Source organism: Lemur catta, chromosome 1, assembly GCF_020740605.2.
Source record: "Lemur catta isolate mLemCat1 chromosome 1, mLemCat1.pri, whole genome shotgun sequence".
In the NCBI taxonomy this organism is placed as follows: Eukaryota; Metazoa; Chordata; class Mammalia; order Primates; family Lemuridae; genus Lemur; species Lemur catta.
The window spans coordinates 185499375-185522948 of record NC_059128.1 but is presented as its reverse complement, the minus strand read 5'-3'; the positions used below and the strand labels follow the sequence as shown (position 1 = coordinate 185522948).

Genomic DNA, 23574 nt, shown 5'->3' with positions numbered 1-23574 from the left:
TTGCCTTTTCTCTCAGAGAAACTTGTCTACTCCCATATGTATTCAAGAAGGAACTGAGTTTTGTTGACATCTCAATTCCTTTAATATTCTCCATATGCCATTGAGCCCTTTGAAACATAAATTCTCTTCCAAACCCCCTGGTCCAAGGAAAAGTGTATGAGTTGTAGTTCTTACCTCAGTCAGATAAGCTATCTATTTCAGAAAGGCATTAACAGAATGTAGAACAGTATGTCTCTCTTGGTCCCTACTAGGTGATTTTATATAATGTAAATTTCTAGAGCAGACATTCATGATATAAGAACAAAAACATATTCAAGAGCCAAATTTTTTATCTGTCATTTTAGATAATTTGTGCCTATCATATCCTCTACTACATACTCCTTTTGCCAAAGTATTTTGAAATGTTTGAATGAAATACAATTTCAATAGTAAAAGGTATTCTCATTCATGCTAAATGATATCTTACAGTATGAGATTTTATACCACCAGAATCCAAATCTGCAGCATTACACCAAAGCATCAGGCAGCTGCTACAGGAGCAACCTGAAAGGGAATGTGGAGCCACTTCACCATTGCAGCTTTGAAGGACACCTGTTAACTCACGGCTCTAATCATCCAGAACAGTTGACACCACAGTATTGTTAATCTCACTGCTCATAGATGATGAAGTCAGTTGGATACTCTTATCTATACTGGAGATTCTTCCACCAACAATTTCATCGGTGTTCCTCTTTGGCCTCAGCAAGATAATGAAGCACTTGGGAGCAAATATACAACCCAACAAACCATAGCTGGATGCCAAGATTGCAAATATTTCCACAGCCACTTTGAACTTGCCCTTGGTGCTCAAGTAAGCAGGGACAAAAGAGATCCAGACGATGAAAAAGACCAGCAACCCAAAGGTGATACATTTTCCTTCATAGTAATTATCCGGCAACTGGCGAGCCACAAAGGTTGTAAGAAAGCATAGCAAGGCTAGGAAGATATCAATCCCAAAGACTGAGCACAAAAACTCTATGGAACCTTCATTACATTCCAGAATGATCTTTGTATTTTGATATTCCATGTTCTTGTATACTCTCGGGGGTTCCAATACCAAGTAGGCTGCACATATGCCAATCTCGACTAAAACAGAGGTTAGCACAATGATTTTCCGATAAAGGGGGCGCATGGATGTAAGTCGGGTTTTGGACTGGGAAATTCTGTAGGCTAAAAACAGTGAAATGGTCTTTCCAAGAATGCACGATAGGCAAAGAGAAAAGCCCAGTGCCAGAGTGACATGGCGGGCCATGCAGGACCAGTCGTATGGCCTGCCAATGAAAAGCATAGATGATAGCAGCGTGATGGTAAGAGAAAGCTGAATAAGAAAACTCAGTTCCCGGTCATTGGCGTTCACCAGGGGAGTGTGCCTGTACATCATATACACAACCATGACTGCTACAACTGCAAGTGCCCCAAAGATGGAGAGAATGACAAGTGTGAATCCCAAGGGCTCATCATAAGCAAGGAATTCCACCTCTTTCAGCACACACTCACTCTTTTGTGCATTTGACCAGTAGTCTTCACCACATTGTTCACACTCCCTTTGACCTATCGAACAAAAAACAGGAATTGACTACAAGGAAATCCAATTGTCCCCTTCACTTATGAATAGCACAGAGCAGTCAAAGCCTAAGGCAAAGACTTGTGGAAAATCCCTTTATCTAGAATATCTCAGAAGAATATAAAATGGCCTTAGGGTGTACAGATAATATTGCAGATTGAGAATTATTTTAAATTTTAGAAATCAGTCTCCTTTCTCAGTGTCAGCCTTTCCTGCGTTGGCCTTTTCCAGTAACATGCTTCTTTCTTTCTACTCAAATAATTTAATTGAGAAGGGTGGTGTGTATCCTCACCAACCTGAGCACAATCCATGAATGAGAAAAAAATATGAGAAAATTAAAGCTACTGAGGTGAAACAATCAAGAGGATTGTAACAGGGATGAGGTTGGTTAAAATACTAGTGTTTTCAGTCTTTCATTCAATATGCCACCCACAGAAGGGAATTTTGTCTTTTCCCATTTAGCGTTTCCCCTCCTCACCCTCCAGGTGTAGATCTGAGGATCAGGTAGAGAAGAACTGAGGATGAGAAGGGAAATAAAAACAACCACCATGTTGCCTGAGGCTGAGAAAGCTTTGGAGCATTTGGCTGGGTGGGGCTCTAACAGAGAATACTGGAATATAAGAAAAAACTACTTGATATGAATTTATAGTAGATTATGAAATGCATCTCTTTAATGTTTGTTGAAAGATGCAGGTAAAGATTACAATTCCATTTTAATCACTTCTGACTGCTAACTGGACTTTTCTGATTGTAACTCTATGCAAAGACTGGGCCACATGGGGTCCAGGGGAGTTGTTCGGGTTACATGGTGCTTGTTTTCCACTTTGGGAAAATTTCACATTTTTAAAATTCTCTCTTAAATGAATTGCTATTAAGGGCCATTTGATAAAAAGACAAATACAATTTGTATTTTCAACAGAAGGTGGAGATAAAAATAAACATGCTCCAATATGCTTCACAAAACTAAGCACACCAAGCCCAACTAAAATTTTGGTCATAAGAGCAGCAATTTAACAGACTGTAGAGAAGAATTCATAGAGTAGTGGTTGCAGAATTCATCTGCCCTACAAAATTTTAGTTACTTATGACCTTAAGGCAATTGCTAGTAGGGATAGAATTCTAGATCTTACAGATTCAAATTGGACATAATTCTGTAAAACATAGAACTGCAAGTCACCTTTTTTTCAATTATGAACATAACTAATGTTTAATGTATTTCAGAAACTAAAACAATTTTAAATACTTTTTATGAATCCAATTATTCATATTTCACATTTCATATATTTTACTTTGTATTTTCCTCTATTAACTTCAAAGTTGTAAATTTTTTCCCAATTTTAGCAGCTTTATAACTGAAACACAATATTATGTTTTTTTCACACTGCACAAAACATCCAATAATTTGATGGATTATAATGATTTTTGTTGTAAGATATTCACACCTATTTGTAAAGAAGGCTCCCGAGGCTCTCTTTGCCAACACATGTGTAATCTAATTGCATTTTAATATCCGTGAAAAAATTGACCATCTCTACCTGGTTCCTGTGACACATATCCATCAGCACATGGAATGCAGTCAAAGCAACATATTGGTTCCCCGTGACGAATCCCCTTCCGTGTCCCGGGAGGACACACATCAGTACACACTGAATGGGGACACTAGCAAAGACAAATATGACAGATGTAACAAAGCCCTTTGTCTCTACTACTTTGAGGCTGAGAAAATTCCCATTTGAATTTCCATGGAAACTTTGTGATATCCTAGGAAACTCAGCATAGCTGGGTGAAAATAACAGGCAAACAGAATAATAATATGGAGAGCCTAGAGAAGACTTTTGCTAAAATACAGTCTTGTGCTTGGTTCTAGAAACGCAGAGCTAATCCTAAACTTACCTCTTTTTAACCTTGGGGATCGAAACCAGGCTCCATGCCCCAGGGACTCTGGGGATGGGACCATTTGACAAGTTCATTCCATCTTGTGAAGGGCCTATGACCCCAAGAATCATCTTGAGGGCCTGAAAAATATTTTTGCTCAGCAAGGTCACCCCAACAGAACCTTAAAGTCAAAGATGTGTCATGAAGGGTCAGTGCAAAAGAATAATGAAAGATCTGTTCTATCAGAAAAATTGGGAAGGCTAAAAGGAAAAGAGGATAAGGCACAGCACTGGAGTATCTTCTTGCTAAATGAGTTTAGCAATCTCAGTAGTGAACACAGGCCTCCTGTTACATTCTACACAGATGTGTACCTTGAAACCCAAAATAAGTGTGATGTTTGTAAATCAGTTTGTATCTTAATCTACTCGGGAGATTCCTATTTAAAAGGGAGATAAAGTGTTTTTCTATTAAGCAAAGATTTCATTTTGGAAAGTGAATAATCACATTTATATTTATTTTAGAAATCAGAATTTTCACTTCTAGATAGGGGCTGCATGTGGCTCCCGGTGCCCTGTGTTGGGCACACTTGAATCGCAACCTTGTGGCTGCTGAGTAATTCACCAAAATGACGAACACAAAGGGAAAGAGGAGAAGCACCCTACACAAGTTCTCTAGGCCTTTTAGAAAACATGGAGTTGTTTCCTTTGGCCACATACACGCAAATCTACAAGAAAGGTGATAGTGTAGATATCAATGGAATGGGTACTGTTCAAAAAGGCATGACCCACAAATGTTACCATGGCAAAACTGGAAGAGTCTACAATGTTACCCAGCATGCTGTTGGCATTGTTGTAAACCAACAAGGGCAAGATTCTTGCCAAGAAGATTAATGTGCATATTGAACATATTAAGTTCTCTAAGAGCTGAGATAGCTTCCTGAAACGTGTGAAGGAAAACGATCAGAAAAAGAAAGAAGCCAAAGAGAAAGGTACCTGGGTTCAGCTGAAGCGCCAGCCTGCTCCACCCAGAGAAGCACACTTTGTGAGAAGCAATGGGAAGGAGCCTGAGCTGCAGGAACCTATTCCCTGTGAATTCATGGCATAATAAGCATCTCACACTTTGTGAGAAGCAACGGAAAGGACCTTGAGCTGCTAGAACCTATTCCCTATGAGTTCATAGCATAGGAGACAAAACTAATAAAAGCCACTGGACTCTAAAAAAAAAAAAAAAAAAATCAGAATTTTTCTATGTTGAATTTTCCAGGGCACATCTGAAGTAGATAACATAGAAAATATTAGAAATCTCTGAGCTAAGTTATAGTATGTAGCATTACAGAAGTATGTACACACAACGAATAAGCTTCTTATAAGTTTTTTTATGTGTATCTGTCAAATCATATTTTAAATGCACTTTGAGGAATAACTACTATAAGAAGGAGTGACACCAACCACGGCTGTACAGGCATGTCTGTAATAGCTATTACAGAAAAGAGTGAATGCAAGGTATTCTCAAAGTCTGAGAGAGAAAAAACAAATCACCACAGAAGGAACTGGAATTCCTCTCTCCTGAGCCAGTCTTTGGGAAAGAGCACTACAAGACCTTATTTTGAAAATCATCATGAACAATTAGCTGATGGTTTTTTGTTCTATTTCTCAATATCCCTTCCCTTCTCAACCTCTGTGATCTAGCTTCCAACCCACTCCCTTCACTAAAACTCTTCTTGCCATGTCTGACAGCTGCACCTCTAGCCACATTCTCTCTTGCCTTTCTGCAATATTTGACACTCTCGATCACCCACTGCTTGAAATGCAAGCTCCCTTGGCTTCCATTGGGTCCTTTTATTTAGTGTGTTCTGTTTCCTCCACCTTCCTTATCACTGTGGACATTTTTTGGGGTTTGGGCTTGATCCTCTGCTTTTACCTCTTGATGTAAACCAGGTCATTGATTCTCTTGTCCTCAACCAGTGTCTCCATAGAATAATTCCCAAATCTTGATCTCTAACATCAGCCTTTCCCACCTGACCTCTATCTAATTCCACATTCTAAACTTCCAACATGTACCTACACTGAGATCCTACCATCACCTCAAATTCAACATATCTGAAACTATCCCCGTCAACCCTATTCCTCCTCCAAAATTCCCCATTTCTGTCACCAGCACCACTATTCTTTTCCATCATCTCCAAGCTTATATTCTGTTACTTACCTGGATGTGCCCTCTTCTGCACTCAGGCCTATCTTCTCCCCAACCACCAGACTCAGTTTACCACTATGACTTAAATCACTTCTTATATTGTCCTGTAATGGTTTGATGCAACACACTTCCAGGTCCAATCTGTCAGTAAATCCAGAGTCATACTATGTCCAGAATCTAACTTTTTGCCACCTCCATCACAGCTATCCTAGTCTAAGCTTTCTTCATTATTTTGGATAAATGTGTGCTCTTCTAACAATTTCCTTGGTTCTGAGCTTGCCCCACCACTACTGCTCCCCACTCTTTTCCTTCAGTCTATTTGCAATATGGCAGACAGAATGATCCTTTAAACCCCTAAGTAAGATCATGGCTCTCCTCTGTCAAGACTTCCATAGCTTCCCTTTTCACTCAGCGTAAAGCCAAAGCCCTTCAATAGCCAACAAGGCCCTACCTCTGACCTTTTCTCATCTCTCTTACCTCCTTTCCTACTCTCCCTCTCTTTCACTCTTTCCTGATACATTGACCTCTTTATTGTTTCTCCAAAATGCCAAGCATATCCCTGCCTCAGGAATTAAAAGTTGCTGTTTCCTCTGCTGAAAATATTGTTCTCCAAGTTGATGCATAGATTCACTTCCTTTTAATTTTTTGCTCAAATGTCACCTCAGTGAAGTCTTTCCTGACCACACTCTATGAAATTAGAGGGCAATACTCCCCCCAGCACTTACTATCTCAAGCCTTGATATTTGTTTCTCCTAAACATTATCACCCTTTAAAATATTATCTAATTTCTCTGCTATCTTGTTCATTGCTTATTTCCATCCACTGAAATTTTAGGTCCATTAGGTAGGGATTTGTTCCATTTTGATGTAACCTCAGTTCTTATGCACCTATAATATTGTGCTCAATAAATATTTGCTCAGTTAATTAATTAATCAAATGGTAAGTACTTTGAGGGCAGTGGCTTTTTTTTTTTTGCCATACTTAACCCAGAGTTGGACTCATAGTAGATGTTTAGTAAATGTATATTGGATTACATGTGAAGCAATTTCATTATGCAAATATAACCCTAATTTTAATACAGAAGAAAAATAAAATTACTATACTCTACTGAAACATTATTAAAATAGAAATCTACTATTACATTTTACTATTTTTCCATCAGTCATTAATAGAACACGCATTCTATGAAACTTGTATATATAAACAATGACATTCTCCCTTTTTTTACATAAACAGTGTATTGAACACCTACTATTAATATATACCTAGCAAAAGGAATATAAAAATGAAGTGTCTGGTTTCTCTTCAGATCGTATAAATCTTTCGCCTTTTAAAAATGAAGTGTCAAGCCACATCCATTAAGTAGCTCACCATCCATGGAGAGACAGCTCAGGGCAGCTCTGTTCTTTCTACAAAGATAGGAGTGTTACATTAATGTATCTGCACTGTCCTATATGGTAGCCCCTAGCTATATGTGGCTGTTGAGTGCTTGAAATGTCGCCAATGTGATTAAGGAACTGAATTTTACATTGTATTTAATTTTAATTCATTTGCATTTTTAAAGCTATCTATGGCTAGGGGCTACATTATTGGACAGAGCAGATCTAAGTCGAAGAAATACAATGAAACAGAGAGCTCTGGCTCCTACAGTGGTAAACACAGATTTACATCCGGCCATAATGTTTTCAAGTGCTATTTAAGGATGGCCAAGAAAAAGAGAAACTAGTGTGTATATATGCATGTGTGTATGCTTTTGTGAGTGTGTGTGTTTATTGCTACCAATGGAAAGCAGAGAGTAGTAGACTGATAATCAGATAAAGATCTCATAGGCATCCGGCACAACATAGAAGCTCAGAAATCTTGAGTCTCTTGTCACTTATTCTTAGATGCTTTCCCAGCATAATTTGGAAGATTGGGAATCTCAGACCTCAGGTCAAAAGGGAAGATGCATGAATACTAAACAAGATGAAAAAAGAACCCACTTCCAAAAAAAAAAAGAAAAGTCCTGCGGCAGCAAAGAAAAAGCATTCTCTGGTTACTCTCTCATTTCTCCTGGTTCCTCCGTTCTGAGATTCACATAGAAGATTAAATTGCCACTGCTTTTCCCCCATCCTATCGCCTTACTGTAACTCTACAGGTCACCCTGTAATAAACACTAAATTAGGTTATCAAAAACTCTACAGCTCTACTTTCCTGAACTAATAGTTCATTAAGGGTAAAAAGTTCAGGTATCTGGTAAATGAGTGATGGGATTTCTGCTTGACTTTCCACCAGCACTTCTTTAAGTGTTGCCCGTACATTGTGTCCCCAGGGGACCTAGTCTCTAGCTCACCAGCCACCTCCCTTGTAAAATATTTGCAGCTGCAGTGCTGCATATCAACAGCCCTCCTGTTGCTATAGGAGAAGGAGGAAGAAATATTGTAATAATAATTGATAATAAATAATAATTCTCCAGGTATGGTGCCTCAAACAAAAATAACAATAATGCATAACTATAACATATCACATAAATAATAATAATAAAAAGAATAGATTTTTTAAAATCTGGCATAAGCACTTTACATCCAAAACCAATACATCTAGTCAACCTTACTTCTACTACCTCCCAGGACAATTTTGGAAACAATATTTGAAAAGAATTTTGAAGCTTATAAAACTCATCTTCTTCTCATAAAATATCCCAATATGGTATTTTTTTGAATGATACACTAAAGTTTATTAACATGTATGTGTGTCCATACTATACCATACTGGTAACTAGTGTTTTCTACCTCAGATTATATTATGAACTTGTAAATTTTTTCCTCTCATTCTTTGACCCTGGAAATAAATAACAAAAAAACAGAGAAGAAGAAATTAAGTCCTTCTAGAACTACTGTCAGAGGGGAAGAGGAAGACTTCTGGTTGCCCCACAGTAACTCTAGCTGTTAAACTGCAAATCCCTCCACACATCCTCCAAAAAGACCACACAAATTGTTTTAAACGGGCAGAAGTAAATAAAACCACACATGACCCATGACTTCAACATCACAAAGAGCCTGAGAATGCTATAAACTTTGAACTACTTGTAAGTAGAGAAATCACCATTAATTTCCAGCAGAGTTGTCTCTGGAGTTCCTTCCTTGCCCCTGGTGTGTTGAAAATGAAGGGACTCTAAAAAGAACTGCAGAAAAGAGTAAGGGGGAGCAGAGAACCTAAGGTTGGTGGAGAGCAGATAAAAATCATTCTTAGAAGGAAAAGCTTCCATCCTGCAGGTCCAAGACCTTGTAGAAACAGTGCTGGCTATAGGGAAGGAACTTAAACTTGAAAGTGGGACTCAAAGTGACAGAAAGGCATCACTTTAGTGGGGCCAGAAGATATATATAGAGAGAGAAGTGTCTTTTTGAGATGTGGCTGAAATGGAGAGAAGAGGAAGAAATTAAGAATCCTACAGAAACAAGAGTAAACATAAAATCAAAAGACACATTATGCTCTTCTTTACCACAAAAAAAAACAGTCTTCCTTAAATATGCACTTCACTATACTAATAGAAGAAGGCAATCTTGAAATGGGGACTGAGTAAGCCATCCCAAACCCTCATTCTTATCCATAAAAAGGACTAAAAATAGAATTGTGCTTCCACACAAGTCCACTATAGGAAGAACACAGAAAATCAAAATATTCCAGCAGTTTAAAATTTCCCTTCAAAACACACACACACAAAACCATTAAACAGAACAGTACTACTGTAACATACCATTTCAAATACAATTAAATATTCTCAAAAAAACACTTGAGATGTGTAAAATTATCTTGAATCAGAAATTTAAAAATTAAAAACCAATAGATATAATATTGAAAGAAATGAAAAAGTTCATTTTACTCAGGAAAGAAACTAAAGAAAAAGATAAAAACCATTTCATAAATTAAGATAAAAGTTACAAGGGTTCAAAAAGAATATATTTGAATGAAAATTTAATGAGGGTCATTGAATAAAGACAAGAAAAAAAACTAAGAAAATAAAAATGAGATTTATAGCTCTGACTCAGGCTGGGCAAAGGCAGTATGTGTAACCTAAACATTTGTACCCCCATAATATGCAGAAATAAACATATATATATATATAGTTTTAAAAAAAATAAAAATGAGATTTTATTTTAAAAGGCAAAATGATCAGAGAGTAAGTGGATGAAATGAAATACAAAGGAGTCCAAACATAAGTATGACTGGAGTACTTGAAGAAGAAAAAGAAAGTAATAAAACTAATATTTAAAACTATAATCCAAGAAAATGTTCCAAAAATGAAAGATCTGAATCTATCCATTGAAAAGGTATGTACTGTACATGGAAAAAATGATTTGGAAATGACCAACTCAGGGTGTTTGATAGTCCATAAGTGCCTGAAACAACACAGAAATGCAATTCTAAACAAAATATGATGTGAGAGTAACTAACCTCTGATGATTCAGTGTTCCAATATATTCCTGTATTCTTTGTGATCACAAGTTCAAACATAGAATTTGTGAATACATACTCTCCAACCTTCACAAAGGCAATATTTCCATTATCATCTAATTGCCAATTTAGAATATCATAGTAACCAGTCACATCTCCATTTTCATCCATCTCTATTCTTCTTCCATCATGGGTTGTAAACTTAAGTGTCTTCAAATAGTACATTAACTAGAAACCAAGGGAAAAAAAATAACAGGGAAAAAAAGCGAATTGTAAAAAGTTGATTGTCTAGAAAACAGAGTTTTATAAATAAAATAATTTCAAACTCATATGAAACTCGAAAAGTGGTTGGCCAAATTGAGATGTGCTGTCAGTGTAAAATACAGACTAGATCATAAAGACTTAGTTCACACGCACACAAAAGAATGTCAACTATCTCAATAATAATTTCACATTATTGTTTTTATATTATGTTATCATGATTATGATTACACATTAAAATATTTTAGATATATTGGGTTAAATAAAATAAGTTATTAAATTTAATTTCATCTGTTTCTATTTTTTTAATTTGGCTACTAGAAAAAGATCTTTGTAGCATATTAGAAAGTGATAAATACTATAGGAAAATGATAAAGTAGAGCAGGATAAGGAGGGTTAGGAAAGCCAGTGGGTGGAGGATGGGGAGGCCATGGGAGTCACAGTTTTAAATCAGTGATCAGGTATGTGTGACATGGAAGGTGACATTCTACCAAAGACTGAAGGAGGTGCAGAAGTTAGTCCTGTGATATGTTTCCAAAGGCCTTGAGGCAAGAGTGTGCCCGGAGTGTTCAAGAAACAGCAGAGGAGTCCTGGTGGATGGAACAGAGTAAGCCCCGGGAGGAGAAGGGAGGGTGCTTAGAGACCAGGTAGGGTTTGCAGGTCACGATGAGGACTTCAGCTTTTGCCCTGAGTGAAATGGGGAGCCTTGCAAAGTTTTGAGCAGAGGAGTGACACCACCAGTCTTAATTTTGGCAGGCTGCTGTGTGACAAGGGAGTAGCAGGGAGGTCAATCAGAAATCTCTTACATTAATCTTGGTGAGAGATAATGGTGTCTCAGGCCAGAGTGGTAACAGAGGAGGCGGCATGAAGTGATCCAATTCTAGATATATTTTGAAGGGAAGACCAATAGAATTTGCTAATCAATCAGATATATAATGTGAGAAAAACAGAGAAGTCAAGGATGATTCTAAGGATTTTGCCTTGACAGGGAAGGAGTTTCTATCGGCTAAGATGTGGAAGCTTGTTTCACCCTGTCTTACCTCCTTTTATTTTTAATTAACATGTAGTAATTATGCATATTTGTGGGATATATAGTGATATTTTGTTACATGTATACAATGTATAATGCTCAAATCAGGATAATTAACATATCCATCACCTCAAACATTTGTTATTTCTTTGTGCTGTGATCATTTCAAATCCTGTCTTCTAGCTTTTTGAAAAGATATAATAAATTGTAGTTGACCATATTCACCCTACAGTGCTACAGAACACCAGAACTCATTCCTCCCATCCAGCTGCAATTTTGTATCTGCTAACCAATCTTCCCTCCATACTCCCCTCACCTCCACCCTTCCCAGCCTCTAATATCCACAATTCTACTCTCTACTTCCACGAGCTCAAATTCTTTTTAGCTCCCACATATGAGTGATAAAATGTGGTATTTAGTAGTGAATATCCATGGGTTCATGTTGGTATAAATAAATCAGTGGGGGAGGAATAGAATTCTAGGTAATAAACGTAGAAGAATGAGGGGAATAGAAAATCACCATTTTTCAAACAACATAGTAGTAGTTGTTTCAGGCAAGAAGAATCATCAATGCATACTAAAATTTATGGCCAAAAGAATGATGAGAAATAGAACATTTTCAGCGTCTCAAAATATTTCTCCAGAAGATAATTATCAACTACAAAGGGAAGCGTAGTAACTTCACAATGGGAAAACATGGTGACATCACTGTAATTAAGTGATCAAAGTTATTAATAATATCACCAATAATTATACATAATTATATCAGGATATGAGGCATAGGAAAGGATACATCACTTCTACAATATTCTTGCCAAAAATTAATAATCATACTCTGATCATGAGAAAAAATTAGACAAGCCCAAATCGAAAATAATTCTAAAAATATCTGACCAGTTCTTATCAAAAGTGTAAAAGTCATGAAAAACAATGAAAGAAAGAAGAGCTGTCACAGATTGGGGAAGACAAAGAAGACACAAAATTAGATGCAACGTGTGATCGATTTGAAAATAAAACTAAAAATGAAGATGCAATGGTTCCAGCCACTGTGGACTCCGTAGGGCATGACAATCAATTTAATTGCAGGATAGTAAAATGGTGAGGCTCGTGGAAGGAGTGATAAAATCAGAGATGCTGACAGAGCCTAGATCACAAAGGGCTGAAGGCGCCAGACCAGGGATGCTCGTGCTTTATCCTTTATAGGTAAGGGGAGGTCCTGAAGGACATGAGCAGAGGAGCATTCTGTAGGTGTGCATCTTGGGGAGACCACTCAGGCTACCATGTCCCAACATGAGCTGTGGGACCAGGCCTGATACAGGAGATCTGGGAGCCAATCTCCAAGATGGACCAATAATCTTCACCTCCCAGCATTCATCCCCCTCCCACACTGCATGAAGACTACATCTTCCAGTTTCCTTTTCAGCAAAATAAAACCACATGACTAAATTTTGGCTAGTGGAATATAAGGAGAATGGTATATATTATAATTTCCAGAAATTATCCTTAAATGGAGGAGTGTGCACATCCTGGCCTTTCTTCTTCCTGCTGGTTAGAATGTGGACATGATGTTTGAATCCCTGGTAGCTATCTAGGATTATGAGGTGAACCCCATATTGCAGATGGTGAAACAACACCATGGGGAGTGGGTCCCTAAGACATTCTTTCAGTCCTAGAATGCTTATCTCTAAACTTCATTTATGTGAAGGAAAAAAAACCTATGTTGTTTAAGGCACTGTTTTAGGGAGTTTTCTGTCATTCACAACTAATCTAATAAAAACTTTGTTAACAAATGGGAACTTTAAAATGCCCATTTAGGCCACATAAGTAAGCCATTATTTTAGGTGGACATGTGATGAAATCATGTCTATTAAATACAAAGGCAAATCAGTAGTTTTAATGGCTGGAATTCTTATAATTGTCAAGCTATACAATGAAGTAAAACGAACGACAACTTACCTGCCAAGGCTCAAAGTCAGGTATGTATGCACAGGTGTTTCCTGGAACATACGGCCCACGACCTTCTTCACATGCACTGAGACCATCCAGAGCATAAGCCATAGAATACACAGCTTGTTTGACATTGTTTGTAATTCTTAGCTGAGACACATCCAGATAGGTGTTTTTAAGATCTTCCAACTGCTCTTCTCCAGTACAGAATGTATCAGACATGGCATGTAGTCTGTCTTCTTTACCAGTCATATTCACTCTATGGTCACTATTGTATGGAACACTGCTGTTGGGCCAAGTACAGTTAAAAGCAGTTTGCCAGAATTCGATGGTCAGGACGTCATTTGGATCTTTGCTGGGATGTACATCATAAAGAAATTCTTTTAATCCTGGTATATCAGTTCTTGGTATTGCAAATCCAATACTTCCACCAAAATATGGAAAATATTCAGGCTTTGCAATGAGGGCTGAGGTAATCCACGCTTCGCTCGCTATCCACGTTCTGTCAGTTATGTTGTGGTAAACCATTTCCAGCACAAAAGGACTGAGGTCAATATCAGATGCGTAAAGCACAATGACTCTGGCAGCGGAGGTCTTTATAGCATCAACAGCTTTTTGCATTTTCTCATAGGAATAGACTTTGGGAATGATTTCGGAGAATGCGATGCAGAGGTTGGCATTCTCCATATTTTCCTTAAACATTTTTACTCCATATTTTCCATAATCATCATCAGCTGCTATAGTGCCTATCCAGACCCAACCAAAGTGTTGGATAAGTCTTACCATGGCCTCCGACTGGATCTTATCACTGGCTATTGTGCGAAGATAAGAAGGAAACTGATATTTGTCACTAAGAATTGAGCAGGTAGAGGCATAGCCCACCTACAATTGAAAATATTCATGCAGTTATTAGAAATAAATAGCCAGTTTCAAATTACACAATTTCAGAATATTTTTATTGGAGAGAGAGGGAACTTAACCATTCTTCCTTTATTCTCACATCCTTCCATAGACAAAATGACTTCTACTCCTCTCCCTACTCAGCAGGTGGGGACTGTTGGAGGGAATGCTTTAGGCCTCTCTATCCTCATTTTCCCACCCCATCCCAAGGGATTTGGAGGAGCTCATTATTAACATGATGACATTCAATGCACTAATTTTTACAGGTGGGGTCACAGCAGTGAAAAGGAAGCCATCTGCCCTTTTCTCTCTGCACCCCAGAGACAACAGGAGTAAGTCAGCCATCCACTCAGATTTACCTTCTCATCCATACAGATGATGGAGTGAATGGACTCACTTAGTCCATTTGGCAAGACCAATTCTTCCTTCTCTTCCTTCTCTCTCTCTCTCTCTGTCTTTCTCTCTCCCAATCTCTCTCTCCCTGCCCCCTCCCACCACTACTTTCTGTCTTTCTCTCCTTTTCTCTTTCCTTGTTTTTCTCTGCCAGGAGAAATCTTCTGAGTATGAAGGTTTCAAGACTTAGCTTGAGAAAGGTGGTAGAAAGCACCACCTCAACCTCAGGTGTGAGCCATGTTCTCCAACAGAGTTACTAGAAGTCCTCATTTTATAGGCACTTATCTAGATAAATGAAGAGGTAGCTTTTTCTCATTTGGCCAGTGATCCTTGTATGTATTTTCCATTAGTGGGAATCTAAGAATGGAGGTCAGGTGAATTCCTCACTGTCTTACATGCATTTCTACTATAGCTTACCCTCTATCTCTACAGTTAAGAACATTCTCCCTTATCCCACCCCATTTGCCTCTCATATTATTAATGCATCATCTCCAATAGGACCTTCTATATTATAATTTCATAGCTTCAAGATTATCAAGGTCTTCATGGGTGCCAGAATATTCCTATTTTTTCTTTCCTCTCCCCTATGTCCTATTCTTATTCCACTGGCTAAAGTTTACATTCTTCTTTGGAATCATGCAAGGCAGCAACATCATGGAAGCCATCTGTAAGAAAGAGTCTTGTTTAAGAAGCAGAAACATCTGATTTCTAACTCTGGCTGCATAATGTATCATTGTAAGATCTTAGAAAAGTTTTTTAAACCTTCTGAACCTCAGTTTCCCCATAAACAAAATCAGGGTAATAATATCTACATTGTAAGGTTGCTCAATATATTAAACGCGACAACAAATGTGAAAGTGTCTGTCACATAGAAGATTTCTTTTAGCTTCTTTGCAGATTTGCTACAAGGCTTTAAATGAGAAAATCCATCTAGATGTCTCTAACCAGTGCCTGAACCACAGTCGCTATTTGGTGGAAGGTAGAGCTCACGGGAGGAGCAGTGTGAGCTGCACGAAGCCCACACTCACAGTGTCAGCTGTGTCACCCAAGCCCTCCTCTTGTTCTGTTTCTCTGTATTTTCCTGCTCCCCTACATTTGCATTTGCAGCTTTATAAGAAAGACTATATAAATTATTTTTACAATTATTTCAAACTCACCCATTACTTCAGTAACACAAATAAGCTTAATCATCATTCACATTAGTAAGTCCTGACAATGGATACTTTAACAACCCATCCTTAGAGATAATTAAGAACTTTATTTATATTTTCTTAATAATCCCTTTTTTCTATATTATCTTCTTATATTTAAATGTGTCACTGCCTCTGAATTTAAAATAATCTGTAAAATTAGCATCCTCGAAATTCTAGCCATCTTGGAAAATTCCCAGGCTCATTTCACTATGTTAGTGTATGAACAAAAAGGGTCACGAATAATAAGCATTAATATAGGCAAGAAACACGTGAGTTGCTTATACCATCTATTGATGAACAAACATGTATTTATCAGTCACCTACATGGTGCTTCAGAGTCCTATAAAGTATTATGCCTAGTGAGATGCCAACCTACAAATCACTGGGTCACAACCTCAAGCCAAAAATTAAAGCACGGTGCCAAGGGATGTAGAAGATTCTCAAATCGGCTCTAAGGAGGCGTCAATTCACACTTGCTACAGCCCATCTGAACATAGGAACCAGGGCGGCAGCATCACTACCAGCCCTGCCTGTCTGCAACTTAGCCCAGCCTCACCAGAGCACCTTGCTATTTGCTGCAATTTCCACAAACACAGTTTGTGGGGAGTTTTTTCTAAGTATTTTATTTTATTTTTTATTTTAATAGGTTTAGGGGGCACACGTGTTTTTTGTTACATGGATGTATCGTGTCATGCTGAAGTCAGGGCTTTCAGTGTATATTGTACCCAACAGGTAGATTTTTATCCCTCAGCTCCTCCCACCCAGTTTTTCTTTTTTAACGAGTCAGTACCCAGCGCCGTAATCTGAAATACCTGAGGCAAATAATACAATCCTAGAATCCTTGAAGCAGCAACTGATAAGGATGATCCACCTGCTCCAACAATTCCTGCCAGAAATGCTCCAGTGCTGTTTCTAAAATTGGGCTTATTTTCTTCCTGCCCTGTAAGGAAGACCAAAGCCGCTTCCACTGATTTGGAGATGGTGAAACAGGTGTCAAAGATCTGATAGCCCAAAGTGATGTTGGGCAAAATATCCTTCCTCTCATTAATCTCCTTGATTGTGTGGATCATTGTTTTCATCCAACGAAATCCCCGAAAGTTAAACCTGATAAAGAAATAGCTTTTGTAAATTAGTAGATAGGTCTTTGAGGGGAAAAGCAGTTGGGGTTGGTGATAAGAGCGTTTTGCCAAAACATCAGCAGTCACCTCAGTTGTCTGAGTGTGTTAATTTTTCATAAATGATGTCATAAACTTGAAGGATTCAAGTATGAACCGTAATAACTGCTGACTGGTTTGGACTGGGAAACACTTTTTTGGATGTTTTCTTGCTCTACCTATATATATGCTATAGTCTTCTCAAACTGCTGATTGTGTTTTCACAAAATATTCTTATATTCACAATTCTCCCCACCAAACTGACACCCAGTGGCCCCTCAAAACATTTTTCCCCATTAATTGGAAGACCCTAGTGCCGTATGAGTCTCCTCTCTCTCCTCCTTGCCTTCTCTTGTTTTCTTCTGCACAGTAATTATAATTATAAAAATTATGTAAATATATGAAAATATATATAATACCAGTATATGAAATTTATATATACTTTGACTCCTATTATATAATTTTTCTGCCACAATTTGATTGTTAAAGTTGAGAGATTTTGAATTGAAAATGTCTTTTTGCTACTATTCTTACATTTAATCATAAATAAGATGCCTCCTCCTTTCCATTTCCTAGTCATTAAAAAGGGAAAACACTTCTCTTGCCGTCCATTACCACATTTTTTTCAATTTCTTCTCTGTTAAAAACTACTGTATTCCCAGCTCTTTCTTCCTAGTTTTAATCACCTTAACCTATTTGAAAGCAAGTATCCAAAGACTTTTGTCTCTTAATATCTTTTGTAGGTATCGTATCTAACTCTATGTCTTCTACTCAACAAATATTTTTTGAATGAAATAGCCACTAGCAAATAACCCTATTGGGAGATTGGAATTTTTCTCCAAGTCTCTAATTGGGTTTTTAGGTTAGTTTTGTTCTTCACTGAATATGTAGTTATTGATTCTTCTGGTGCTAAACACTAAATACAACAGTGAGCTAGGTAGACATAGTGCCATCTAGGTAAAGATACTGAAAAATAGCCAAGCAGCTACAGCACAAAATGATAAGAAACAAACAAACAAACAAAAACTAGTGATGGGGTAGACAAAGGGGCTGTGAAATACAAAGGAGGGGCACCTGGCCCTGGAGGAATTAACAGCCAAGCCGAAACGTGAAGGATGAGGTGAGAGGAGGAGGAGTGCTGCAGGCCAAGGGAAGAGCCAGCGTGAAGGCATCACCATGAGAGAACTTGGAACATTCAAGGAGGGAAAGGTCAGTGTGTTTGGAGGAGATGGGGAGGGAGTGGGTGTGGCACCGTGAAAGGGGAAACTGGAGGACCAGAAGGTGCCAGAACAGAAGGGCTTTATCATCCTAAGATACTAGTTTCCAAATTTATAATGGTGACCGTAAAATTTTTTGAAATAAATATAGCAATATCTTTTTAAAGTAATACAGCAAGATATTTCAAGGCTAGAAAAACATTCACCTACTTTGAACCACTAATTCCACCCCTGAAAATTTATCAGAAGGTACTGTTCTTCCCAAAGGAAAAAGCTATATGCCCCAAACTGCTCATTACAGAATGATTTACAGTATTGAAAAACTGGCAAGAACTTCACATGCTCAGTAATAATAAATTATGATGCATTGACCTGATGGAAACATTTTTCTATCATTAAAAAACTATAATCAAAGAAATTACACAGCAGTATGCATATAATATTAAGTGAAACAGGCAGTATGCAAAGTTGTTTCCACACTGTGATTAAAACTATATATAAAGTATAGGAACATTTGGATAAGGAGTAACAGGGAAATTTTTTAAATGGGCACAGGATAATTACTGGAAGGGTGGGATTTGGGATGATTTTTCTTTTATTCATTGATTTCCATTACGATAGTTATGGTATTATTATACAATGTATACCTTCTTTCCCTCAAAAAATTTCTCTAAATCCTACCTTTGTTTAGATCAATGAAAACAGGAATTAAAATATTTCCTTCCTCACTTAATTTTACCATCTTCCTCTGCTGAGAAACATTTTCCTCCAAAGTCTTCCTCTTTCATATACTTTAGCTGATAGCCAACCAAAATTAATATCTTGTTAAGACTGTGGGTTTCAGAATGAGATTTCTCCAAACCCCAAGCTGAATTTCTAGATTGATTATAGCTAAAGGTTAATTATGTACAAATGAAATTATTATGAGATTAGGCCCAGCCTGGCTTCTGAATACCACATAGGCCAGGCCTTCCATGAGGACTCTCCCACCAGAAGAAAAAGTTAATTTACGTGGAGTATTCAGAGGCCTGGAGAACATTGGAGCTGGGTACAGATCGGAGGAAACTGTTGAGTGCTGTAGGTGGAAATGAATTATACGGTTCTAATTTTGAAGAAATATATCAAACACTTTAAAAATATGGAATGTTATCAATATTCAAAACACATCAGTATATTTAGGATGGATTAAAATGCTGGGGAAAGTTTTAGCCTTGTATAACATAAATATGAGCAATTTGGATTTCAATCAAATCAGGCTGGGAGACAAGCAGAATACTCACAATAATGCCTTGCATAACTGATCCACATTCAGAGCAAGAAATTGGCTTTTTAGATTCCCCAGACCACATGAAACAACTCTCAAGAGAAAAGCCAATCAACAGACACCAATCCTGAGATGACTAGGCTATCGAAGTCATCAGACATAAAGTAGCTATTGCAATCCATGAGGTGAGGGCAAACCCTCTTGAAACAATGTGAAAATAGAACTCTCAGCAAATAAACAGAAGTTATGTTTTTACTGGAAACTTTAGAACCAAAAGACCCCTCATCTCAGTTCACCTCTTGTAGAGTCTTCCCTGCAGAGACTTCAGACCCAGCCTAACCACTGCCTCCTCGATTCGCTTCTGCTCTTCTGTTTTGAAGGCTTCCTGATGGCAGCTGCTCTGTATGCCCCGTAGAGTCCTGGTATCCCCCAGAACTCCCTTCTATTGTAATAACTGGTTTATGCCTTCTCCTAGCCATCTCTTCTGTACAGCTCATTGCACTTGAATATGAATCAATTAAACCAGCTGTTCATACTTGAGCAGTGTGAGACTGTGCAGAGTTCCCCATGTAAAGAATTCTGTTATTAAATAAACTTCAGAAATGCTGCACATTTAGCCCTTTCTTAGGGCTATATTCACAATGCGTGTAGTATATTACAGGTTCTACGATGTCTTGGTGGTTACCCACATATATTGGAAGCCCCTTTTTTCAAGAAGCATTTATCAAAAGCAATGATAAATGTTTCAGGTGAATCATGTCCCAATTACCCTGATTTGATCATTATATGTTATATGCTTGTATCAAAATATAACATGTACTCCATGAATATGTACAATTATTATGTATCAATAAAATTTTTTTTTATATATATTTTTTTTTATTTCAGCTCATCATGGGGGTACATAAGTTTAGGTTATATACATTTTCCATGTCCCACCCATCCCCCCGAGTCAGAGTCCCAAGCGCGTCCGTTCTCATTCTCCAGACAGTGCACCTGGCACTCATCATGTAGTCATACCTCCATCCCCTCCCCCCCCCCACCTCCCCGGGTCTGCACCTTTTTTAAAAAGAGGCATTTATCAGTTTGGGAAATATTTTTAAAGTGGAAAAAAAGCAGTTGGCTGATTCAGAGGTCCTAAGATAAAACACCAACTCTGCCTTATACGTTCCATGTGACCTTGTGCAAGTCATTTAACCTCCCTGAGTCTTAGTTTCCTCATCTGAAATGTGAGTATAACATCTTCAACCAACTGTTTTTAAGAGTAAATGAGATGTCTTCTGTATTTTAGCACTGAAGAAACAATAATTCTCTTCCCAAGAGTTTCACCCCAGAAAAACAGAGCCAGATCCAATTTATTTTGTTTTTCTTAATGACCAGAGCCCAGTGAAAACCAAATAACAAATACAGGAAACAGACAAATACTATTGCTTATTTTCACACAATTGTATGAAGAGGCTGAAGTCAGCTGTCTGCACCTCTCTGGGGCAGGCTCTGGAGCTCAGGCCCCTGCTCCCTGGGCCCTGCTGGCTCTCTGGCCTCACTGTTGACTCTTTCTGTTTCCTCCTCCAGGTGTCCCCTTCTGGGTGAGTACTCCTGGTCCCCATCCGGTGAGACAAACTGATAGTCTTCCATTTCCTTTCTCATTTCATTTGTTAAAGGAAAACTTTTTATGTGGGGTCTCAAAATCAGAGAGAAAGCAGAGCCAACTCCTTACAAATTTCTGAAGAAGGTAAACTTCATCATTGTTCCCATTCAATGCCTTTTTATCTTTCTCTTTCTCAAATCTTAACACTCACCACTTTCTTCTCTGCCATTCCAAATGCCTCTACCCCTTATACCGTCTCCAGACTCCTCTGATCTTCCACTGCAGCAGTTCATTCAAGGAACCTCTCTCCCTAAATTCACAATGTCCTCTCCTCCTCTCGTGGTCCACCTTCACCACATTTCTGTTCCCTCATAGTAGGAGCAAGTGAAAAATAACTCATCCTTGGGGTAAATGACTAGTAGCCACCCTCTACTCCTCTCACTTGCAAATGAGCTGTAGGACTTTTAGGAGTAAAAGCCCATTTAAAGGGTGTGGTGCTGACTCAGTGCTCTCCAGTATCTGTTCCCCACCCCTTCCCGAGAGCACACAGGAAGTCACAGCACTTTGATTGTTTTTTCAGTCTCCATCTCTTGTAACTATTATTTGTTTTACACATTTGTGTTGATTTAGTCTGTCCTGTGTCCCCTATTAACTTCCTTTTAAAAGCACATTGTCTTTTCTTTTACGTACGCATATGTCAAATGCATAATGTAAAGCCAAGTTGTGGCCACGCAAATCCTGATTATATTGATTATGCAAATCCCTGGCAAGTGAATTATTGTCAAAATGGAATGTATTTCTCACGACTGTTTCAACCACAGTGGATATGCCAAATTATTTTAGGGGAGGTGAATTTTAATTTAAAAATATGCATATTGGCTTTTCCATTTAACTTTGCTAGGTAAGTAGTCTTCAGAAGTTCCAGTAGAGAGTGGAGAACAAATTAACTGATTCCGTTTACGAAATATTCATCATATTATGACAAACTCTAAATCTTCATTTTAAGTTATTAAGGATTGAAGAAGTGAAAACCTCTGTGAAAAATAATGAACTCACTCTACAACAATGTAGCTGTAAGCAAAAGCCCCTCTCATCCTTCTACCCTTTGCTTCACTGTAAGAATAGAAAACAATTAGAAGGTCCAGGAAAGAGACAAATAGCGACTGATTACAATCCTTTCCTTTTGCCAACAGCATTATAGATGATACACTCCTTTAATAATATCTCAAATATGGAGCATAAAATATCATTAAAGGACAAGAGCTGTGATCTGTAAAAATTTAATGGTGTAAGAAGTTGTTAAAGTTTTTACATCGTGTATTTGCAATTATAATTACTATGTAGCATCATGGGGATGTTTACTACATAATGTAAAATGTCTAATATAAAATTATATCTGTGCTTTGGTCACAACTATGCAAAATTTATGGGTGAATTTGAATAAAGGGCTGAGAAAGCATATAGGAAAATGAAAAGAGTTCCTTGTTATGGTAGTAGCAAATGGTAGTGGATAATTGTTTTCCTTTCTTTTAATTGCTGGCATGTTTTTCATATCTGAAGTGTCTGTGTTTGTGTGTGTACGTGCACATGCACTTGTTTGTGTGTGTGTGTGTGTGTGTGTGTGTGTGTGTGTAATAGCTAATCCATGTTTGCCTTTCTTACAATGGATCACTAGCAAATTTGGATCCTATTTCCTGACACGACAACTTAAAGGTAGAGGCAGGAGCCTTCTAGCAGCCAAAGGAGTCCTACCATGAACATTAGCTCAGAAATAAATCAGCATTCCCACACCATGTATTTTCACTTGAAGAGAGTTTAGTCCATAACAATTAACAGCAAAGCTGCAACACTGCGTAATTCTATATCATACTTTCTCAGGCTTTAATATGTACATGAATCATCAGGAGGTCTTATGAAAATGTAGATCTTAATTCAGCAGGTGTGGGATGCAGCCCAGGATTCTACAATCCTAGCAAGCTCGTAGGTGATGCTGATGCTGCTGGCCCATAGACCACCCTCTGAGGAATGTAAAACCTGCCTTTTTCCTGTCTGAGATACAAAAGTGGGAAAGGACCCACCTGAGACCAAGCTTTTTCCATTTCTAAGCAATGCCCAATTTGCAGAAACTGAGGCCTAATGACAGGAAGTACCTATCCTGAGTCAAAAAGATAGTGTCAGAGTCAGGGCCAGTTGGCTGCACTTTCAGACTCTGACCCCCACACCCACCACTCCTCCCCCAGCACCTATAATTGACTTAAAAAGAAGATTAAAAGAATGACTTACCCTTCACATTTTGCTGATACTGGCTCCAAAATAGATTCATTTGCTGGGATAGTCCTGGAGTGAATAGGAAACAGCCCTCCAATAACAAGTGAATGGTTTTTGGCATCTACATATCCATTCAAATCAAACTTGCCCAGCAACCGGCAAGTCTGTTCTTCCTCTTCTTTGCCTTCAGTACCCAAATCAGCCCATAAAAATGCAAGAAATCCTAGGGCCAAGCATTTATTTCTGCCAGCCAT

At 38.1% G+C, this 23574-nt stretch overlaps 1 protein-coding gene and 1 pseudogene across 1 annotated transcript; one reads left to right on the top strand and one right to left on the bottom strand.

The window, feature by feature from the left end:
• Positions 1-607: 607 nt before the first annotated feature.
• Positions 608-23574, bottom strand: LOC123641482 (vomeronasal type-2 receptor 1-like). The gene is made up of 6 exons (XM_045556300.1): positions 23336-23574; positions 16642-16933; positions 13353-14225; positions 10106-10333; positions 3139-3262; positions 608-1590 (listed from the first exon to the last, which is right to left on the bottom strand). Exons 1-6 carry the CDS (start codon positions 23572-23574, stop codon positions 608-610), a joined length of 2739 nt encoding a protein of 912 aa, XP_045412256.1.
• LOC123641488 lies at positions 4101-4582 on the top strand (annotated as a pseudogene).

What these genes read in the sequence shown, in the direction of transcription:
- LOC123641482 (XM_045556300.1), bottom strand. Translation starts at nt 23,574, where the DNA reads ATGGCTGGCAGAAATAAATGCTTGGCCCTAGGATTTCTTGCATTTTTA. An exon ending in CTGACTTTGAGCCTTGGCAG is followed by an intron (nt 10,334 to 13,352) that starts GTAAGTTGTCGT and finishes CTTGGTTTCTAG; the next exon opens with TTAATGTACTATTTGAAGAC. An exon ending in GGAACACTGAATCATCAGAG is followed by an intron (nt 3,263 to 10,105) that starts GTTAGTTACTCT and finishes TGTCTTTGCTAG; the next exon opens with TGTCCCCATTCAGTGTGTAC.